The 20,444-nt window shown below is 37.5% G+C and overlaps 1 protein-coding gene across 1 annotated transcript in view; it reads right to left on the bottom strand.

Annotated features, from left to right (window-relative positions):
- Nucleotides 1-20,444, bottom strand: part of POLK (DNA polymerase kappa) — a 94,128-nt gene that overhangs the window by 23,334 nt on the left and 50,350 nt on the right. The window contains 3 exon segments of the mRNA XM_017848721.1: nt 3,516-3,669; nt 6,552-6,683; nt 10,122-10,274. Of these exon segments, the coding sequence (XP_017704210.1) occupies nt 3,516-3,669; nt 6,552-6,683; nt 10,122-10,274 (439 nt within the window).

Raw genomic sequence — 20,444 nt, 5'->3', positions numbered from 1 at the left:
CCTTATATTTATATTTTCATAAATGGACTCTATAAAATATACTTAAATCTATACTGATACTAAAAATGTCTCCATGAACAAATCTATTAAAGCCTATTTTCTGGGCTTAAAGTAGAAGAAATACAATTTAAATGCATTTGTAACAACCAAGGTTAGCAAAAAAGCTTTCTGATCCCATCTCGTAATTTTATTACATATAAATATTTTCCAAATTAAGGTAAATGCAGAAGCAAAAATTAAATTTCTAGTTTTAAGACACATATGAATGTATATTACTTGAAAAATGAACTTGGCTGTTTAGGAAAAAAATTTAAAATAATATAAAATAAATATGACAGACATCTGATAAATTTAAAAATTTAAAATATGTAGTGTGAATTAAGTCATAGATGTTAATTCAGTCAGATGTTTTCCAAATCTGAATTCCCAGGGCACATACACAATAAGCCAATTTTCTTTCTCTCCTTTTTTTTTTTTTTGAGACAGGGTCTCCCTCTTGCCCAGGCTGAAGTGTAGCTGGGACTACAGGCGCAAGCCATCACACCTAGTTAATTTTATATTTTTTTGGTAAAGATAGGGTTTCACAATCTTGCCCAGGGTGGTCTCGAACTCCTGGGCTCAACTGATCCTCCCACCTCAGCCTCCTAAAGTGCTAGGATTATAAATGTGAACCACCTTGCCTCGCCAATAAGCCTTATTTTCAAACTTACATTAGCTGATATTTATGTGCTTCAGTTCTCTCCTGTCACTTTTTAATATTCTGGTTTTAAAATGTAGAGCAATTCAGAGGGGAAACAGGCCAGGCACGGTGGCTCATGTCTGTAATACCAGCACTTTGGGAGGCTGAGGTGGGTGGATCATCTGAGGTCAGGAGTTCAAGATCAGCCTGGCTAAGATGGCGAAACCCCATCTCTACTAAAAATACAAAAATGAGCCAGGCATGGTGGCGCATAGCTATTCAGGAGGCTAGGGCAGGAGAATTACTTCAACCCAGAAGGCAGAGGTTGCAGTGAGCTGAGACCGTTTCACTGTACTCCAGCCTGGGTGACAGAGTGAGACTCCACCACACACACACACACACACACACACACACACACACACACACACACACACACAAGACTGTGAAACAGTTGAAATGGTATCTACCTGGAGACCTTTTCCTCATCTGGATGGGTAGAAGTAAAGGTAAAGAGAGCTACAGAAAAACTGCAAACCAAGTAAGTTATCTGTCACATTCATAAGTCCCTTCCGCCGAGTTTTTTATGCCATGTTTGTACCTCATGCCTCAACCACCCAGCCCTCAGGTGAGTCACTGTGAGAGCAGGAAGCAAAGAATGCTGCCTTCTAGTACATTATCAGAGCTGCTGCAAAATGCTCAGGTACCTTTTCAATCTGAACTACATTCTACTTTTCTGTGAGGCCTGGCTGTGCAACTAACAGCTGGACTAGTTTCTTATTTGCTTCGTGTCAGAAACATCTTTATAATCCCCATAACTGAGGTAATCAGAATGTAACACTAGGATTAAAACATTTCATTTGAACGACAAGTGCTAAAAAGTGTATGGCATTCCAGTTTCTTATATTATCTGGCACTCACCATCCAGATTTAGATGGGAGAGTAAACATTTAAAAAATTATTTTATTTGTATGTAGAGATGGTAGTTAGCAATATATTTCCAAAGACAAACACCTTTTAGAAAATGGGGAAACAGCAAAAAAATGTCTTGGACTTTAGAGGAAGATATATCAATTGCCTGCCACAGTTCCAATGCACTATTGACAGTTTCCCATGGCATGATGTGAGATGAGACATGCCTGAAAGTCCAGCCCACAGGTATTTATACATGAGAAGAAAATTTAAACTATTCCAATTGCTTAGGAATATGAAAATACATGAAGAGGGTGCTGTACAAGTAAATATGTTAAAAGCAATCGATATTAAAAACTCACATACTGATAGTGAGTTTGGACATTATAATAAATGAAAAGAACATTAGTAGGCTGGGCGTGGTGGCTCACGCCTGTAATCCTAGCACTTTGGGAGACTGAGGCAGGCAGATCACCTGAGGTCAGGAGTTTGAGACCAGCCTGGCCAACATGGTGAAACTCCGCCTCTACTAAAAATACAAAAAACTAGCCAGGTGTGGTGGCAGGCACCTCTAATCCCAGATACTTGAGAGGCTGAGGCAGGAGAACTGCTTGAATCCAGGAGGCAGAGGCTGCAGTGAGCTGAGACCATGCCACTGCACTCCAGCCTGGGCAACAGAGTGAGACTCTATCTCAAAAAAAAAATTAGTAAAAAATGAAAATACTTACTTTAATCCCAATGTAAAAATTTTAAAACATATCATGCAAGTAATGGTTATGGGAGGCCCTCAGGGGATGCTTTGACATAATTATTTAATGATAATCCCTCATTCTCTTGCGAAAGTAAGGAATTAATAAAGTAAGATTTTATACAAAGTGACGTCAGGCTTTATGTACCACATCCTCAAACAATAAAGTTACACCAAATAAGGAAAACCTTTTGCTCTATGCCTCTGTGTCCAGAAATGATGATTATTGTTTAATGTTCCTATAAAAGAAAAGAGAGACCAATCCCTTAGGGCTTTAAATAAGGTAATGAAGTTGTGATTTAGTGCCCATATTAAACTTGCTCCAAATGATGTGAGTCACAAACAATGTGAGAGAGTTACATTAATGTCACTGGGGATCTACCATTTTTGCTTCAGGGAAAGTTACAAACAGGTCTCCCCAGCACTGTCTGGCCCGTCTGAAGCAGAGTTGTGCACATGAAATGTTCCTGTGGGTTGTGAGCAAACCCTTCTGCGTCACTTTTTCATCCAGGTGAACTTTGTTCAGGGGTCCAGGACATCTCAGACATAATCATACCTTTGACAAAATGTTGAAAGCAGTATGTGTAATATCTGCATGTTTCTTGGCATTGCTTTTGGATAGGTAATAAAGGGATTTTTTTTTTTAAAAACCCTGGAGTCTTGAAATTATACAGTGTAAGGCAAAGAAGGGAGTGAGAAGTCATTAATTTTGGCAGAGTTAAAAACAGTTATAATTGCTATAATAATTAGATTATTAGGAAAATTAGGAAAATGAAGAAAAATAGAATCATCCAATATTTTGATATGTTTGAGGCCAGTCTTTTCTAACAACAACAAAAGGCCACTTTTAAACAGATAACTTCCTCAGCTTCAATGCCATCCAAACTCTTCGTTAGTTAGACCTTAGGAAAATAACTGCTATAAAATTACTTTGTTCAGGGATTCTGCAGACTCTTAAGCTTAGAGATTTAACAATCACATTTCGTTTATATGTGATATTCTACATGTTTAATGCAGAAAATCCACTGGTATTTTTAAAATTTTCTGATTTTACATTTTTATAAAGGTACATCTATGCCTTCTACCTATACAGGCTAATAAATTAATTGGATCAATTCAAAGAGTTGTGGGTTTTTTTTTCACTGCTTCTTGGTTTGATAGTCTTAATAAGTTGCTTACCATTTTCTACAGAGTTTCCCATTTTGATGAAATACTTTCTTTTATCCTCAGGCCAATTTTGTCTTTCTTCTAAGTGCTTTGTTATATTCAAGTAGGCTTCATCAAGACTCATGGCCATAAAATTGGGATCATAATCAGCAAGTATTTCCTTAACCTTCAAAGGAAACAAAAAGAAGTTTAAATTTTGCTGTGATAGCAAATTTCTTCTGTCATATGTAGCTGATAAGAAACGTTAATATTCTTAGTTTGCAACTACAGTAACAATCCTGCAGTCAACAGCTCATGGATTTAAGGAATAAATAATCCACTACCAGGGAATATTTTCAAAATTTCTTTTTGTATTTAAATAGACTATGAAGGCAGAAGACTACAAAATAGCTTCATTTGATACAATCTCTATTTAGCTACCTATATCTAGTTATAATAAACAATTCAAATAAATCTCAGACAACATTATCTGGTAGGCACATACAAAAAAATGGTTAAGGTTAAATTTAGGTAGCTTGTCAGAAGCTGAAGTGGGAATGATAGGATTCTATTCCCTCCTGCCTTTTGTGATTTATTGTTTTTGGTTCATTTTAAAAGGAATAATCTTATATAAAGGTACTATGTTGCTTTAGAAAATATTTCAATTAATTATAACAGGCACATAAAAGTCCACTTAACATTAATTAATGCATTAATCCAAAAATGAATGTTCTCTATTTCTTGTTACTTATTAAGATCTGGAATGGAAAAAAATGACAAATCTATAGTGTACTTCCATGATTACCTTAAATGATGGGGAAAAGTCTGGAGTTACATCTTAGGATAAAAGAAATACATATAAAGATTAGAATTATAGTTGCTATAATTCAGAAACGTCTTTTATATAAGATAGTGTTATTACATAAAACTATGACTTTTTTTTCTAACCACTTAAGTATTAGCTATAATTAGAGGCAATGGTTGTCAAAATAATATGCATATTTTCCAGATTGGGTGACCGAGTGAGACCGTGCCTCAAAAAAAAAATGTGTATTAGAAAACATATTTGCTGAATTATGCTATGCTTCCATTTAGCTTTTAAAACTGTCTACTGTATCACAAGAAAACTGTTTCTTGTTTTATAAAAGAAAGCTTTTAGCTTAATATAATTATGAACAGCTGAGTCAAAGGGAATTTTAGAAAATGGTGATATAAACTTGGCCAAGTTTTACTCAGAGAGTGCCTTAATTAGCTTTGTTCTTGTTATAATGTGCTCAAATAGAATCTTTGCAATGAAAATGAAACCCTGTGAAGTCTGTAACTGGCAGCCAACTAAGATTCTGAATGAGAAGTACTCCCTAGAGACACTGTTGAGTATTTATTAACTTCCTTTACATAGGATATTGCTATAAGAATTAAAAGAGACATGTTCCAGTAAAAATCAAGCACTTAAAGCTCCAATATCTTGGATAAAACAAAAATGGCTAGCTGGGCATGGTGGCTCATGCCTGTAATCCCAGCACTTTGGGAGGCCTGGGCAGGATAATTTTCTGAGGCCAGGAGTTTAAGCCTAGCCTGAGCAACATAGGGAAACCCTATCTCTGCAAAAAAATTTTAAAATTGGGAGGGTGTGGTGATGCACGCCTGTCATTCTAGCTACTCAGGAGGATGAGGACAGAGGATTGCTTAATTCAAGAGTTTAAGGTTACAGTGAGGTATGATCAAGTCACAGCATTGAGCCTGGGCTACGGGGTGAGACCCTGTCTCAAAAAATAGGGAAGGCTTTTTCTTAAACTTTCTAACCAAGTCATGAATATTAATGTATCCATAGGCAGTGATGAATTTGTCCTATAGTTCATTTACACATAAGAACTCATTTGTTATCTGCAAATAAACTAGCTAGATCCAGCTCAAATTTGAAGAGTTCTCTGACTTACATAAGTAACCAGACTAAAATAAAAACACTTTGGTTTTCTCTGGCATACTGCCAGAAGTATTGCTGAGTTAAAGCACGACTTTAAAGAATGCCTTCTCTTACTAAATTTTGTAGGATTTTAAAACTTCTTAAAAGGCTATATTTATGATTAGTATTTTATCTCTTTTTAATTAGGAATACAATGAAAGAGATAAACAGTAATCAAATGTGAGTGTGCTCCCCTCTCCTACACTGCCTTTTCAGAGGTATACACAAAGCACTTGCTGTCACAGACCGCCTTAGACAGAAAAAAAAACAAACCTGTGCTTAAACTTGGAATAGTGTCATTTCTCGGGAAAATGAGGTGGAATAAAAATAAGAGGGGTGAATTTAAAGACCCCTGGCATAACAAAAGAGTAGTAAGTATTAGGCCACAGTTTTTTAAGTGTTTCCATTCAGACAGTAGTCTTAAACACATTTTACTACAGCAGTCTAAAAGTATTTGATATAGCAGTCTAAAATTTTATTCCAGCACTGCATGATAAACCACTTGTCATAAAAAAAAGAAAAAATGAAAGTTTTCACATATGACAGTTTGGCAATTTTAGTAAATAATCAAATCTACTTCAAAGATCCTTTTCAAAGCAATGGATTACTCCCTTTTCAATTATCAGTCTTAGACAGTAAATGATTATGGGGCAAGAAAAGTAGGCTAATCAAAATACATGAATTTTGTCACTGTTTAACAACATTAACAAATAATTATTCAGATAATAGGTTGACATTAATGATGAGTAGATTCTGTAAGTTATTAATAAAATGTGGTTCTAGAAAAAATGTATATTGTACATTAAGAAAAAAGAGCTAAATTTAATTTTATATTATCATTAAGGCAGTTCAAAGTTGAAGGAAATGGGAAGAGTTTTCTAAGCAAATGAAAACTGCATGGAAAGGCAAAGAATTGGGAAAAAGAATGATGTATTCTGGATACTATATGCAGCTCAGTATTCAATATACAAGCTGAAGAAGTGATAGGAGGCTCGACTGAAAGCGTAAGCTAAGACCAAATCCTATGTGCTAAGGCACTCGGACGTGACTCTGCAGGTGACAGGAAATCAGTGAAAGCCTAAAGTAGGGGTGAGACATTAACTTACCTCTTTACTCACAGCTCGGTATTTGTCAAAGTTTGGGGGCACTATTATAAGTTGTGGGCAGAGTCTCTTAGCAATAAATCCTGGCATGGCTGCACGAACACCAAACCTCCTTGCATGGTAATTTGAAGTAGACTGAAAGATATTTGACCACATGGAAAAAAATATACAAATCTAAATGGACATATTGATCAATGCATTCATAGGAAATACATTAATATGTGTCTTTTCAATTCAAGGACATTTCATTTATAGCCTCTGTTTTAATCCAAGTTTTGACTTATTCTGTCATGGTATCAAAATACCCCATTACTATCCCTATATTTATAATGCGATACCAGATACAAACAAGACTGTGCTAATAAAAAGATTTTCTTAAATTTCTACTAACTAAACGTCATTGGTTTTAAGGCATACTTGTTATAGAATGAATATCAAAGTTTGGATGATGGTGAGTTATGTTACACGAAAGTAATAGTATAGTAAGTTGTACAGAATAGTCATAAAATAATAGTATACAAATAGTAAAGATGTTACATTATAGAAAGTAATAGTATAGTATAATAGTAAACTTTTGGAATTTGCTCTATTTGGGATTTTGGAAACTTCATCTAGAACAAAAATAAAAGGTCTACTATGTGATCAGCCAAATTAAGTCTCCAAAATGAAGTGATTAAAGCTTAAAATAAGTTGAGAAATTAAGGTTTTTTTCTTAAGGCTTAATTATCTTTTTTACTGAAAACATTTTGACTAGGAGATGGAACTATAAAAGTATGAGGGTAAAAAGGAGAATATTGCTTATTAAATCCTATTGATGATGATATCTGATGAAAGTCCATGTGAACCTGGTAGACCTTAGGACTATTTATAAAACAAATTCTATCACAAATTAAATCCTTATTTGGAATCTCAAGTGAAATTTCAAAGAAATGCAAAACAGAATCAAATGAAGGAATTATTTCACGATAATATGAATTTTCCTCTAATGATTTTCAAATGGCACTTAAAACATCTTGATAGTACTCAGAACTATACTAATCCTTAGTGTTCTGGAACAGAAAATGTGGATAGCACTAGAAACAAAACCAATGCTTCAGTAAGTAAGTTTAATAGAATTGACATAAAAGCTAGATGTATAGTAGAGGAGAAACAAACTTTTAAATAAGAATTTCTCTAACTTTTAAATTTGTGGTATATTGTAGATCACAGCCACAACACTTTACAGTTACTCTTATCAAAAGTGGGTTCTAGTTCCTCATGCCATGTGACTTGCCTTGTGACTTGGTTAGATGAAAATAATGTGAGGGAAGTGACACTGAGTTCCGAAACCTAAGTTTTTGCTTTTAGTAATCCAGCAACCATTGTAAATATTTTGGGGTAGATTACTCAATGTTGAAGCAACAATGGAGAGGAGAGAGTTCTGAAGCTGGAATCCATTCTGATCTCCTCAGTCCAAGTGCCAGACCCGTGAATGAAGCCATCTTGGATTTTTTAACCTCAGTTAAATTGCCCTAGCCAAATCCAGGTAGAGCAGGGCTGAGCCATCGCCACTGCACTCTGCTCAAATTACAGAATCATGCTGCACTCCGCTCAAATTACAGAATCATGAGCTAATAAATTTTGGCTATCCACTAAATACTGCGGGAGGCTGTTATGCAGCAATAGATAACTGCTATAGGATCTCAGTTGCAACTCTCAGTGACAAGTTAGAACATTTCAAAAATCCATCAAATTCACCAAAAAAGAATTCTATCAGTAGGAATAATGAAACGACTCCCATTAATTTGTAGATATACTTTTATATGTTTAATAGGACAAAAGTTATGCTTATTAGAAGGGAAACCTATTTCTTCAACATACAAAGGGGTAATCTTTGTTTAAATATAAGAAATAGTAATTTTGAATTTAGAAACAATAACTGATTTTTAGGAGGACAGAAATTGTAGGAAAGAAAATATTTTGTAGATTTCAAAAGCAGTTGGTTTAGCTTTAACATGGCTATAGCAAGTTTGTATGTATACACATACATAAACATACATAAATTTATGGTGTTATATCTTAATAAAATTAAATATATATTTTTGAAATACTTATTGATGATTTGTAGGAAAGGGGAGTTCCCTTTCAAATAACAGTGGTTTGGAAACAGAGTTATCAGTTGCCTGCATACTCACAGAGCCAGAGATAAAAAACCAACAGATTATAGTTTTATAATAAAATAATCACTCAGTAAGAATTAGTTTTGTAGCTACCTAAGGCATGGCCTTCCCATGCCTTAGGAACAGGGAAGAACTCTTCTTGTTTATCTAGTACTTTTTAAGTACCAAAGCCCAGCTATTTCAGTTGCTACTTTTAATTCCCAACACACTTTCAGCCACACATAGCTATCCTGGTCATTTTCACCTTCTAAAGTTAGAGTGTAAAAAGGAACAGCAACACAGTAATCAGAAAAGCAAAGTTCTAAGTCATGGGAGAAACAATTTAACTGCATTCTAAATGTACTCTATTAATGAAATATGTTATTTCAGAACTAGGGTTGGCAAACCTTTTCTTTTCTGTGAAAGTCCAGATAGTAATCATTTTAGGCTTTGCAGATCATTGAATTATTGAACTCTGCTCTTCTAGTGCAACAATAGTAATAAATAAATGGGTGTGACTTTGTTCCAATAAAAAGCTGGATTTGGCCTGCAGACCAGTTTGAAAATCTCTATTAATACTTTAGAAGAACACTTCCTTTTCTTTCTTATTCAACTCTCTTTAACTAGAATGGTTACTTACGGAAAAATTTAATTTGCCATGGAAGTTACTAGGTTTGTAACTTTGGGCAGTTATTAAGCATCTCTCTGAGTTTTCTTTTTTGCCAAATGGAAATAAAAACTAGTACCTTAAAGCAGCAGTTCCTAACCTTTTTGGCACCAGAGACTGGTTTTGTGGAAGACAATTTTTCCACGGACTGGTGGGGCGATGGTTTCGAGATGATTGAAGCATGTTACATTTATTGTGCACTTTATTCCTATTATAATTACATTGTAATACATAATGAAATAATTATACAACTCACCATGATATAGAATCAATTGCAGCCCTTAGCTTGTTTTCCTGCAATTAGACAATCCCATCTGGGGGTGATGGAAGACAGTGACAGATCATCAGGCATTTGATTCTCATAATGAGTATGTAACTTGGATCCCTCGCATGCGCAGTTCACAATAGGGTTTGTGCTCCTATGAGAATCCAGTGCCACAACTGATCTGACCGAGTTCGGGTATACTGCAAGTGATGGGAAGTGGTTGTAAATACAGATGAAGCTTTATTCGCTTGTCTGACACTCACCTCCTGTTGTGAGGCCCAGTTTCTAACAGGCCATGGACCAATACCAATCTGTGAACCAGGGGCTGGAGTCCCCTGCCTTAAAGTATGTTGAAAGGATTCAGTAATTGAGTCATATATAAGGTACCCAGAAAAATACTCAGCAAACTGGTAGACCTCAATAAAGAATTCACCCTTCATGAAACAGTAAAGCTTACTTGAATATGTTATAAAATTTCCTTTTTGTCTTTGATCTTTACTTACCAGCATACTCATTGATCCTACAGCGATGGGTTTATCCTTCAATTCTGGATTGTCCCTCATTTCTACAGCTGCATAGAAAGCATCCATGTCAATGTGCACTATGGTATTGCTCAAATTTCGGCTCTGTTCTAATTCCATTGCAAATCTGTCAACCTTAATTTTTTAAAAAAGTTAACATACTTTTAGACAACATAATATTGAAACACCATTAACCACAACATTAATCTTAATTTATTAAGTGTCTATCAGTCTCTGTCCACACACCCATTCATCCATCCATCCATTCATCCATCCACCCATCCATTTACTTTTATGGGCGTGTATTTTGTTGTTCATGAGTGTTTATGGGTTTATATTTTATTACCATTTATAAGTGTTTATCGGTATATATTTTATTGTTTTTTAAATTAAAATTGGTAATTGCTTTTATTTTCATAGAGACAGCCTATCCTCAAATATCATTCCCTATCAACTCTTTCATCTCTCCATACTCTCAGGCACATAACAGGAACTTAATATTTAATGAACGAATGAGCATAATCCAACTGCTTTTATCAAATGATTCTACTGCTTTATAAATTTGGAGTTCAACTCACTATAACTAAAAGCTTCAATGTAGGTAAAATAAACAACTGCCATTTGATTCATAATAATAATGTCTTTAAAAATCAGCAAAGGAAATATACAACAAAAGATTATACCTCTTTGGCATATGATGTTTATGCTGAACAGTAAGGTACAACTGAAGATACTGAAGCATAATGTAAATGTTCCCTCTGTAGAATTGCTTTTATATTGTTAAAATTTGATGTTAATCTATACAAGTAAAATTTAAAACCCAAGCTGTAGTTTATTCTTCATGAACTTTTATATGTCAAATAAAATAGTGAAGATTCTTAATCTTTAAAGAATTTTAGTTTCTTCAGAGAAAAAGAGTCAGATTTACAAGAAAGAAATGAAAGGGGATAGACTAAACAAAGGAAGCAAGTAAGAAAAGTGATTATGTAGCAGACATACTCATTTCTAACTTCTATTTTTGTGGCCGGCCTCCACTATCAAGGCAAGAAAGGCTAAATACTCACCCAGCTTACCCTGCAGCTGGGGGTGGCTGTGTAATAGTTGTGATCTATGCAACACAGGGAAGTTACCAAGACCATTAAAGTAAAATCATAAGAGAATAAAGCTATTAAATAAGCTGGAAAACATACAGAACATAGAACAGTACCTGGTACATGGCACAAGTTCAATAAATGCATCTATCACTAAAAGGATCAATGGATAGCTGCATAATAAAACATCAAAACTGAGAGAAAACAGCCAGCAAGGAGCAACTGGGGTGATCTATGGAATGGAAATAACTCCTGTCATGTGGAGTTCCCTCTAGCAAGTTTTCTCAAAGGTGGAGAGCTATAGGTGTCTATGTTTTTTCCCTCATGTTGGACTCCCGCTTTGCCTCCATTCTACAGAACTTTTTTTATGTCCTTCCTTCTTAGTGTTATAGTGACACCAGCTGCACACTAGTCGCAGGTTAAACCTATAACTCCTCTTTTAGAAGCAATCACCCTGACTCATGTTTGTCTCCAGGAGGTACAGTGAAATCTGTAGAAGGCTTCCCCTTGTTTAGGCTACAGCTCACTGAATGACCTGGGTTGCTCTATGCCTTCCTCAGGCTGTTCCTCTGTCTACAGTGCCTTTCCGAGCTCTGTCACAAGCCTTTAAGGATCAGCTGAAATATATCTTGGTATCTTAATAGAATGTCTGTCCTCTGTGCCACAGAATTTAATATTCCTGTTTCCCTGCTCTTGCATGGCACTTATTGTGTTAGATACTAAATTGTCAGTTCCTTCAGAAGAAAGACCTCATCTGACTTCAAATTATTTTCTCACAAGAGAGATGGGGAGGGGAGACGAGAAGGAGAAAAATTATGAATTTACAGCAGTATATTAAAGTTGGTTTAAAAAGTGAAAGCAGTACTAGTAAAAAATCTTGAAGAAGACTAACTTCCTACAGTAAAATCCCATACGTAATAAATGGAACCTTTCAACATTACTATAATTTAACATGCTAATTAAAACCTACTTCTTTTAGTACCTCAATTCTGAACCTGAGAATAGCATCATGACCACATGTAAACAAATTATGGAGATTAATAAAAACAAACGTAAACTAAAAACTACTCTATTTTAATCCAGAAAATATACCTAAGATATAACAGTCAAATGAGAATAAGAAAGTGGCATCTGAAATACCGTGACATGGAATCATCTAGAAAAGAAAAAGATGATGAATAGAAAGCAAGTCAAATGGGAAAAAATTCTCCTCAGACTCACGTATTAATGCTATAAAAATGTCTTCAGCAAGCTATTCTCTTTTTTTTGTGCTTAAAGCAACAGTAGTTGGCAAAAGGAAACCTCCCCACTGCATGACTCATACATTCTACTTTCCTTTTACTATCTCTCATTAGTTACCTTTGTCTGAACTCTTCTCTTTCTACAGCAACCAGATGCATGCCACTACTGCTTTTAAAAGTTTCTTCAACTGAAATCCCCATTCATATTGTCCTTTCTTCCATTTTCCAATGACTTTCAAGTTCTGATCTGAGTCTCCAACATGCACATTGTTCCTTTTGCTACCGCTCAAAACTGGTGTGTGTCACACTGGTTAAGAGTAACGGCTTTTGGGATTCCCCGGCAAGATGGTTGAATAGGAACAGTTCCTGTCTGCAGCTCCCAGTGAGACTAAGGCAGAAGGTGGGTGATTTCTGCATTTCCAACTGAGGTATTCAGCTCATCTCATTGGGACTGATTAGAAAGTGGATGCAGGCCAAGAAGGGCTAGGAGAAGCAAGGTGGGATGTTGACCCACCCAGGAAGCATGAGGGGTCTGGGAACTCCCTCCCCTAGCCAAGGGAAACCATGAGGGACTGTGCCGTTAGTGAGGGATGGTGCTATCCGGCCTAGATATTATGCTTTTCCCACTGTCTTCACAACCTGGAGACCAGGAGATTCCACTGGGTGCCTACACAACCAGGGCCCTGGGTTTCAAGCACAAAACTGGGTGGCCACTTGGGCAGACACTGAGCTAGCGGCAGGAGGTTTTTTTCATACCCCAGTGGTGCTGGAACACCAGAGAGAGAGAACTGTTCATTTCCCAGGAAACGGTGCTGAAGCCAGGGAGCCGAGTGGTCTAGCTCAGTGGATCCCATGTCCACAGAGCCCAGCAAGCTAAGAGCCACTGGCTTGAAATTCTCGCTGCTGGCACAGCAGACTGAAGTCGACCTGGGATGCTCCAGCTTGGTGAAGAGAGGAGCATCTGCCATTACTGAGGCTTGTGTAGGAGGTTTTCCCCTCACAGTGTAAACAAAACCAGCGGGAAGTTCGAACTGGGTGGAACCCACCACAGCTTGGTAAGGCCACTGTAGCCTGACTGCCTTTCTAGATTCCTCCTCTCTCGGCAGGGCATCTCTGAAAGAAAGGCAGCAACCCCAGTCAGGGGCTTATTGATAAAACTCCCATCTCCCTGGGACAGAGCACCTGGGGAAAGGGGTAGCTGTGGCGCAGTTTCAGCAGACTTAAACGTTCCTGCCTGCTGGTTCTGAAGAGAGCAGCAGATTGCCCAGCACAGCACTCAAGCTCTGCTAAGGAACAGACTGCCTCCTCAAGTGGGTCCCTGATTCCAATGCCTCCTGATGGTAGGGGTCGACAGACACCTCATACAGGGGAGCTCCAGCTGGCATCTGGTGGTACCGCTCTGGGACGAAGCTTCCAGAGGAAGGAACAGGTAGCAATCTCTGCTGTTCTGCAGCCTCTGCTGGTGATACCCAGGCAAACAGGGTCTGGAGTAGACCTCCAGCAAACTCCAGCAGAACTTCAGAAGGGGGTCCTGCTAGAAGGAAAACTAAAAAACAGAAAGCAACAGCATCAACATCAACAAAGAGGATGACCACGCAAAAGCCCCATCCAAAGGTTATCAACATCGAAGACTAAAGGTGGATAAATCCACAAAGACGAGGAAAAAACTGCAAAAAGGCTGAAAATTCCAAAAAACAGAACACATCTTTTCCTCCAAAGGATCACAACTCCATGCCAGCAAGGGAATAAAACTGGATGGAGAATGAGTTTGACAAATTGACAGAAGTAGGCTTCAGAAGGTGGGTAATAACAAAGTCCTCTGAGCTAAAGGAGCATGTTCTAACCCAACGCAAGGAAGCTAAGAACCTTGATAAAAGGTTACAGGAACTGCTAACTAGAATAACCAGTTTTGAGAAGAACATAAATGACCTGATAGAGCTGAAAAACACAGCACAAAAACTTCGAGAAGCATATACAAGTATCAATAGCTGAACTGATAGAGCGAAAGAAAGGGTATCAGAGATTGAAGATCAATTTAATGAAATACAGTGTGAAGACAAGATTAGAGAAAAAGCATAAAAGGAACGAACAAAGTCTCCAAGAAATATGGGACTATGTGAAAAGACCAAACCTACATTTCATTGGTGTACCTGAAAGTGATGGGGAGAATGGAACGAAGTTGGAAAACGCTCTTCAGGATATTATCCAGGAGAACTTCCCCAACCTAGCAAGACAGGCCAACATTCAAATTCAGGAAATACAAAGAAAACCGCAAAGATACTCCTTGAGAAGAGCAACCCCAAGACACATAATAATCAGATTCACCAAGGTTGAAATGAAGGAAAAAATGTTAAGGGTAGGCCAGAGACAAAGGTCGGGTTACAAAGAGAAGCCCATCAGAATAACAGCAGATCTCTCTGCAGAAACCTACAAGCCACAAGAGAGTGGGGGCCAACATTCAACATTCTTAAAGAATTTTCAACCCAGAATTTCATATCCAGCCAAACTAAGCTTCATAAGTGAAGAAGAAATACAATTCTTTACAGACAAGCAAGTGCTGAGGAATTTTGTCACAACCAGGCCTGCCTTACAAGAGCTCCTGAAGGAAGCACTAAATATGGAAAGGAAAAACTGGTACCAGTCACTGCAAAAGCATACCAAAATGTAAAGACCACTGACACCTGAAGAACCTGTATCAACTAATGGGCAAAATAACCAGCTAGCATCATAATGACAGGATCAAAATAAATGCCCCAATTAAAAGACACAGACTGGCAAATTGGATAAAGAGTCAAGACCCATCAGTGTGCTCTATTCAGGAGACCCATCCCACGTGCAAAGACACACATAGGCTCAAAATAAAGAGATGGAGGAAGATTTACCAAGGAAGAAGAAGAAGAGGAGGAAGAGGAAGAGGAAGAGGAAGAGGAAGAGGAAGAGGAAGAAGAAGAAGAAGAAGAAGAAGAAGAAGAAAAAGCAGGCATTGCAATCCCAGTCTCTGATTCTCTGATAAAACAGATTTTAAACCAACAAAGATGAAAAGAGACAAAGAAGGGCATTACATAATGGTAAAGGGATCGATGCAATCTCAAGAAGAGCTAACTATCCTAAACTATCGACCCAATTAACAACTACAACCAGATTATAAAGCAGTTCTCAGGAGATACCAAAGAGGACTTTAGTCCCACACAATACAGTGGGGGACTTTTACCACTCCAATGACATATTAACAGGATCCATTGAGACAGGAAACATTAACAAGGCTATATTCACGGACTTTGGAACTAAGGCTCGGACCAAGCAGTAATGACATTACAGACTCTCCACCCAAATACAATAATCATTCTTCTCAGGCAACCATCACACTTATTCAAATTGACCAATAATTGGAAGTTAACAAAAATCCTCGCAACATGCAAAAAGCGGGAAATTCTAACAGTTCTCGGACCACAATGCAATCAATAGAACTCAGGGGATAGCACTCTCTAGAATGACACTACATGGAAAAACTGGAACAAACCTGCTCCTGGAATGACTCTGGTAAACACGAAATTAAGGGCGGAAATAAGTAAAGTTTTTTTTCCCTTTTTTTGGAAATTTCAAATGAGAACAAAGGACCACACCATACCAGGAATCTCCGGGACACGCTTAAAGGCAGTGTTTAGAGGTATTATAGCATAAATGGCCATAGGAGACACACAGGAATGGGGACCTAAAATCGACACCCTAACATCACAATTCAAATACTAGAAAGCAAGAAGGGCAAAACAATTCAAGCTGCAGAGCAAGAAATAAACTGAGATCCCAAGCAGAAACTGAGGGAGATAGAGACACGAAATCCCTTAAAATATTCCAATGGAAGGTTCAGGGGGCTAAGTTTTTTGAAAAGATAAAACAAAAATAGGCAGATGGCTAGCCAGAACTCAAAACAAAAAAAGTCCCAGACCCAGACAGATTCACAGCCGGGCATGGTGGCTTCACGTGTGAAATCCCAGACTTTTGGAGGCTGAGTCGGCATATCACCTGCAGTCGGGAAGGTTCAAGACCAGCCTGATCACATGGAGAACCCCATTCCATACAAATACAAAATTCAAGTGGAATCTCTACTAGAGGTACAAAGGGAGCTGGCACCACTCCTATCAACTATTTCCAAACAACGAAAAAAGACCAGATCTCCCTAACTCATTATGAGCCCAGCTTTCCATCCTGTACCAAAAAAACCCAAGAGACCACACACAACAACCATTAAGCCAATATCCCTGATGACAACATCATGTGAAATCCTCAATCACAATACTGGCAAACCGATCAGCAGTACATTAAAAAAGCCTTAACCACCACGGGTCAAGGTCAGCTTCATCCCTGGGATGCAAGGTGGTTTTCACATACGCATTCATAAACAAATCCATCACATAACAGAACCACAGGCAACAAACCACATGGATTATCTCCAAAGATGCAGGGAAAGGCTTGGAAAAAATTCAATCCTTCATTGCTAAAACTCTCCACTAAACGGTATCATTGGAGGTATCTCAAAAATTAAAACTATTTTTTGACAAACCCAGCCATTATACCTGAATGGACCAAAAGCGGGGGGAGCATTCCCCCCCCCCCTCTGGAAATCAGCCCTAGACAAGGGACGTCCCTCTCCTTCACATTCCTATTTTCAACACAGTATTGGAAAGTTCTGGCCAGGGCACAGGCAAGAGAAACGATAAAGGTATTCAATTAGGGTAAAGACAGGCGGAGTCAAATTCTCTGTTTGCAGATAACATGATTTGAATATATTTAGAAAACCCCTGTCTCGGGCCCCAAAACGCCTTAAAGTGATAAGCAACTTCAGGCAAGGTCTCAGGATACAAATAATGTGGGCAAAATCCAACAACTTTCCTTATATCCATAGACAAACAGAGAGCCAAATCATGAGTGAACTCTTTCACAATGTCAAAGAGGAAAATAAAATACTTTAGGAATGGCACTTACAAGGGATGTGAAGGACTCTTCAAGGAGAGCACAAACCACCTGCTAAGCAAATAACGAGGAGGACACAACAATGGAAAACATTTTTGCTCATGAATAGGAAGAATAATATGGTAAATGGCCATATGCCCAAAGTAATTTATAGATTCAATGCTATCCTCAAGGTCACTGACTTTTCTTCACAGAGTTAGAACAAATACTTTAAATTTCCATATACGAACAAAAAGCGCTTGTATAGCAAGACAATCCTAAGCAAAAGACAAAGCTGAAGGCATCACGTACCTGGCTTTCAAACTATACCACAAGAGCTTATAGTAACCAAAACAGCATGGTACTGTAACAAACAGCTTATAGACCAATGAAACAGAACAGAGCCTCAAAATAGAAACCACACATTACAACATTTGATCTTTGACAAACCTGCAAAAAACAAACCAATGGGGAAAGGGATTCTCTATTTAATAAATATGGGTTGGGAAAACGGCTAGTCATATGCAGAAAATGAAACTGGGACCCTTTCTTACCTTATACAAAATTAATCAGATAGATTAAGACTTAAATATAAGACCTAAACTATCAAATCTAGAGAAAACTTAGGCATACCTTCAGGACACAGGCATGGGGCAAAGACTATCATGACTAAACACTGAAAGCAATTACAACAAAAGCCAAATTTGACAAATGGAATCTAATTAAACTAAGGCTTTACACAGCAAAAGAACTATCAGCAAGTGAACAGGAACCTACAGAATGGGAGAGAATTTTTGCAAACCTATCCTGTGACAGACGAGCTAATATCCAGAATCTACAAGGAACTTAAACAAATCTACAAGAGAAAACAAACCCCCAAAAAGTGGGCAAGGTCATGAACGGACACTTTTCAAAGAAGACCTTTATGTAGCAACAACAAAAAACCACTAATCAATGCGTCAATTAGAGAAAATGCAATCAAACCACATGGATCCCATCTCCACAGCTAGAATGGTGCTCATTAAAGTCAGGAAACACAGATGCGGAGAGGATGTGGAGGAAATAGGGAAGCATTATACACTGTTGGTGGGAGTGTAAATTAGGTCAACTTGTGGAGACAGTGTGGCGATTCCTAAGGATCTGACCAAGACTATCATTTGACCAGCAATCCCATTACTGGGTAGATACCCAAAGGCATTATAATCATTCTACTTAAAGACACATGTACCTGTATGTTTATTACAGCACTATTCACAATATCAGACTTGGAACCAACCCAATGCCATCAGTGATGACTGGATAAAGAAAATGTGGCACATATATACCATGGAATACTATGCAGCCATAAAAAATGAATTCATGTCCTTTGCAGGGACATGGATGAAGCTGGAAAGCATCATTCTCAGCAAACTAACACAGGAACAGAAAACCAAACACTGCATGTTCTCACTCATAAATGGGAGCTGAACAATGAGAACATATGGGCACAGGGAGGGGAATATCACATGTCAAGGCCTGTTGTGGGATGGGGAGCAAGGGAAGGGATAGCATTAGTAGAAATACCTCATGTAGATGATGGGTTGATGGGTGCAGCAGACCACCACGGCACATGTATACCTATGTAACAAACCTGCACATTCTACACATGTATCCCAGAACTTAAAGTATAATAATAATAATAGATTTTTTTAAAGAAACAAAAAATAGAATAACAGGTTTGGTTTGGGTCCTAGCACTTCAATTTAACTACATTAGTTACAGGACAGGGAGCAATTTAACCCCTTTCATGCTTACTTTCCTTATTTGTAAAGTGGTACTAAACCAACCTCAATAGGTTATTGAAAGAATTAAAAGAGACACCCATATAATGCACCTATCTAGGGATACAATAAGGGCTTAATTATCTATAATTATAAAAGTAGAAGTTACATTTATTGAGTACATGTGTCATATAATACGCTAAGTGCTTTCTAAGTTAAATCATTTACTGGTCATAATTCTGAGATCATAATTATTGTTCCCATTTTATAGATGAAACTAAAGGTCAGTAAGAGTAAGTAATTTACCCTAAGTCATACAGCCAGTAAATGTTAGCACTAAACAGTGAAACCAAGTTACTCTGAAGTCTGTTTTTGATTATGTTACGATGCTTCTCTATAATAGATTTTTTAAAGTCTGTAATGTTGAAATACACTCAAATTGAACTGTAATGGCATATTTTCTATTCATATGTCTTATTTTCTTTAAAAATCCCCCATTTCTATTACATTGAGGAGACTCAGAAATAATGTGGTTTTTTTGTTGTTGTTTTCTTAAGTTAGTATTTCCCCAAGACTACTGAATAAATTTGAGTTAATAAAATCAATTGTTGGCCAGCCCCAGTGACTCATGCCTGTAACCCCTTTGGGAGGCTTAAGTGGAAGGGTAGCTTGAGGCCAGGAGTTTGAGACTAGCCTGGGCAACATAGCGAGATCCTGTCTCTACAAAAAATTTAAAAAATTAACTGGGGTGAAAGTGTACACCTATAGTCCCACCTACTTGGGAGGCTGAGGCAGGAGGATTGTTTGAGCCCAGTAGTTGGAGGTTGTAGTGAGCCATGATGGGACCACTGCACTCCAGCCTGGGTGACAGAGAGAGATCCTGTCTCTCAAAAAAAAAAAAAAAAAAAAAAAAAAAAAAACCAAAACCAAATCAATAAATTGCCAAAATGGTCAAAATGCACTGATTTGCTGTGTAGCTGTCATGCAATGTAACATGAACATTTGTCTACTTGATTTACGAACCCATGTTCTTATACAACAATTTGTCAGTTACAAAAAAATGACTGTGTCTTGAAGAAGTCCACTGAGGTTGAGAAAGGGTGGAGTATACTTAAGAGAGGTTCTGAACACCCTGGGGGTTCATGCCTGTAGAAGTTGCTTACCTCAGCTCGACTAGCAATAGTTCATAATAGCATATCACACATAATAAAATTGAGTACTTGGAAATTTTAAGACTCTAAAATAGAAACACATTTCCTATGG

Source organism: Rhinopithecus bieti, unplaced genomic scaffold (assembly GCF_001698545.2).
Source record: "Rhinopithecus bieti isolate Rb0 unplaced genomic scaffold, ASM169854v2 scaffold_30918, whole genome shotgun sequence".
Taxonomy (NCBI): Eukaryota; Metazoa; Chordata; class Mammalia; order Primates; family Cercopithecidae; genus Rhinopithecus; species Rhinopithecus bieti.
This window is presented reverse-complemented; position numbering and strand designations above follow the sequence as displayed.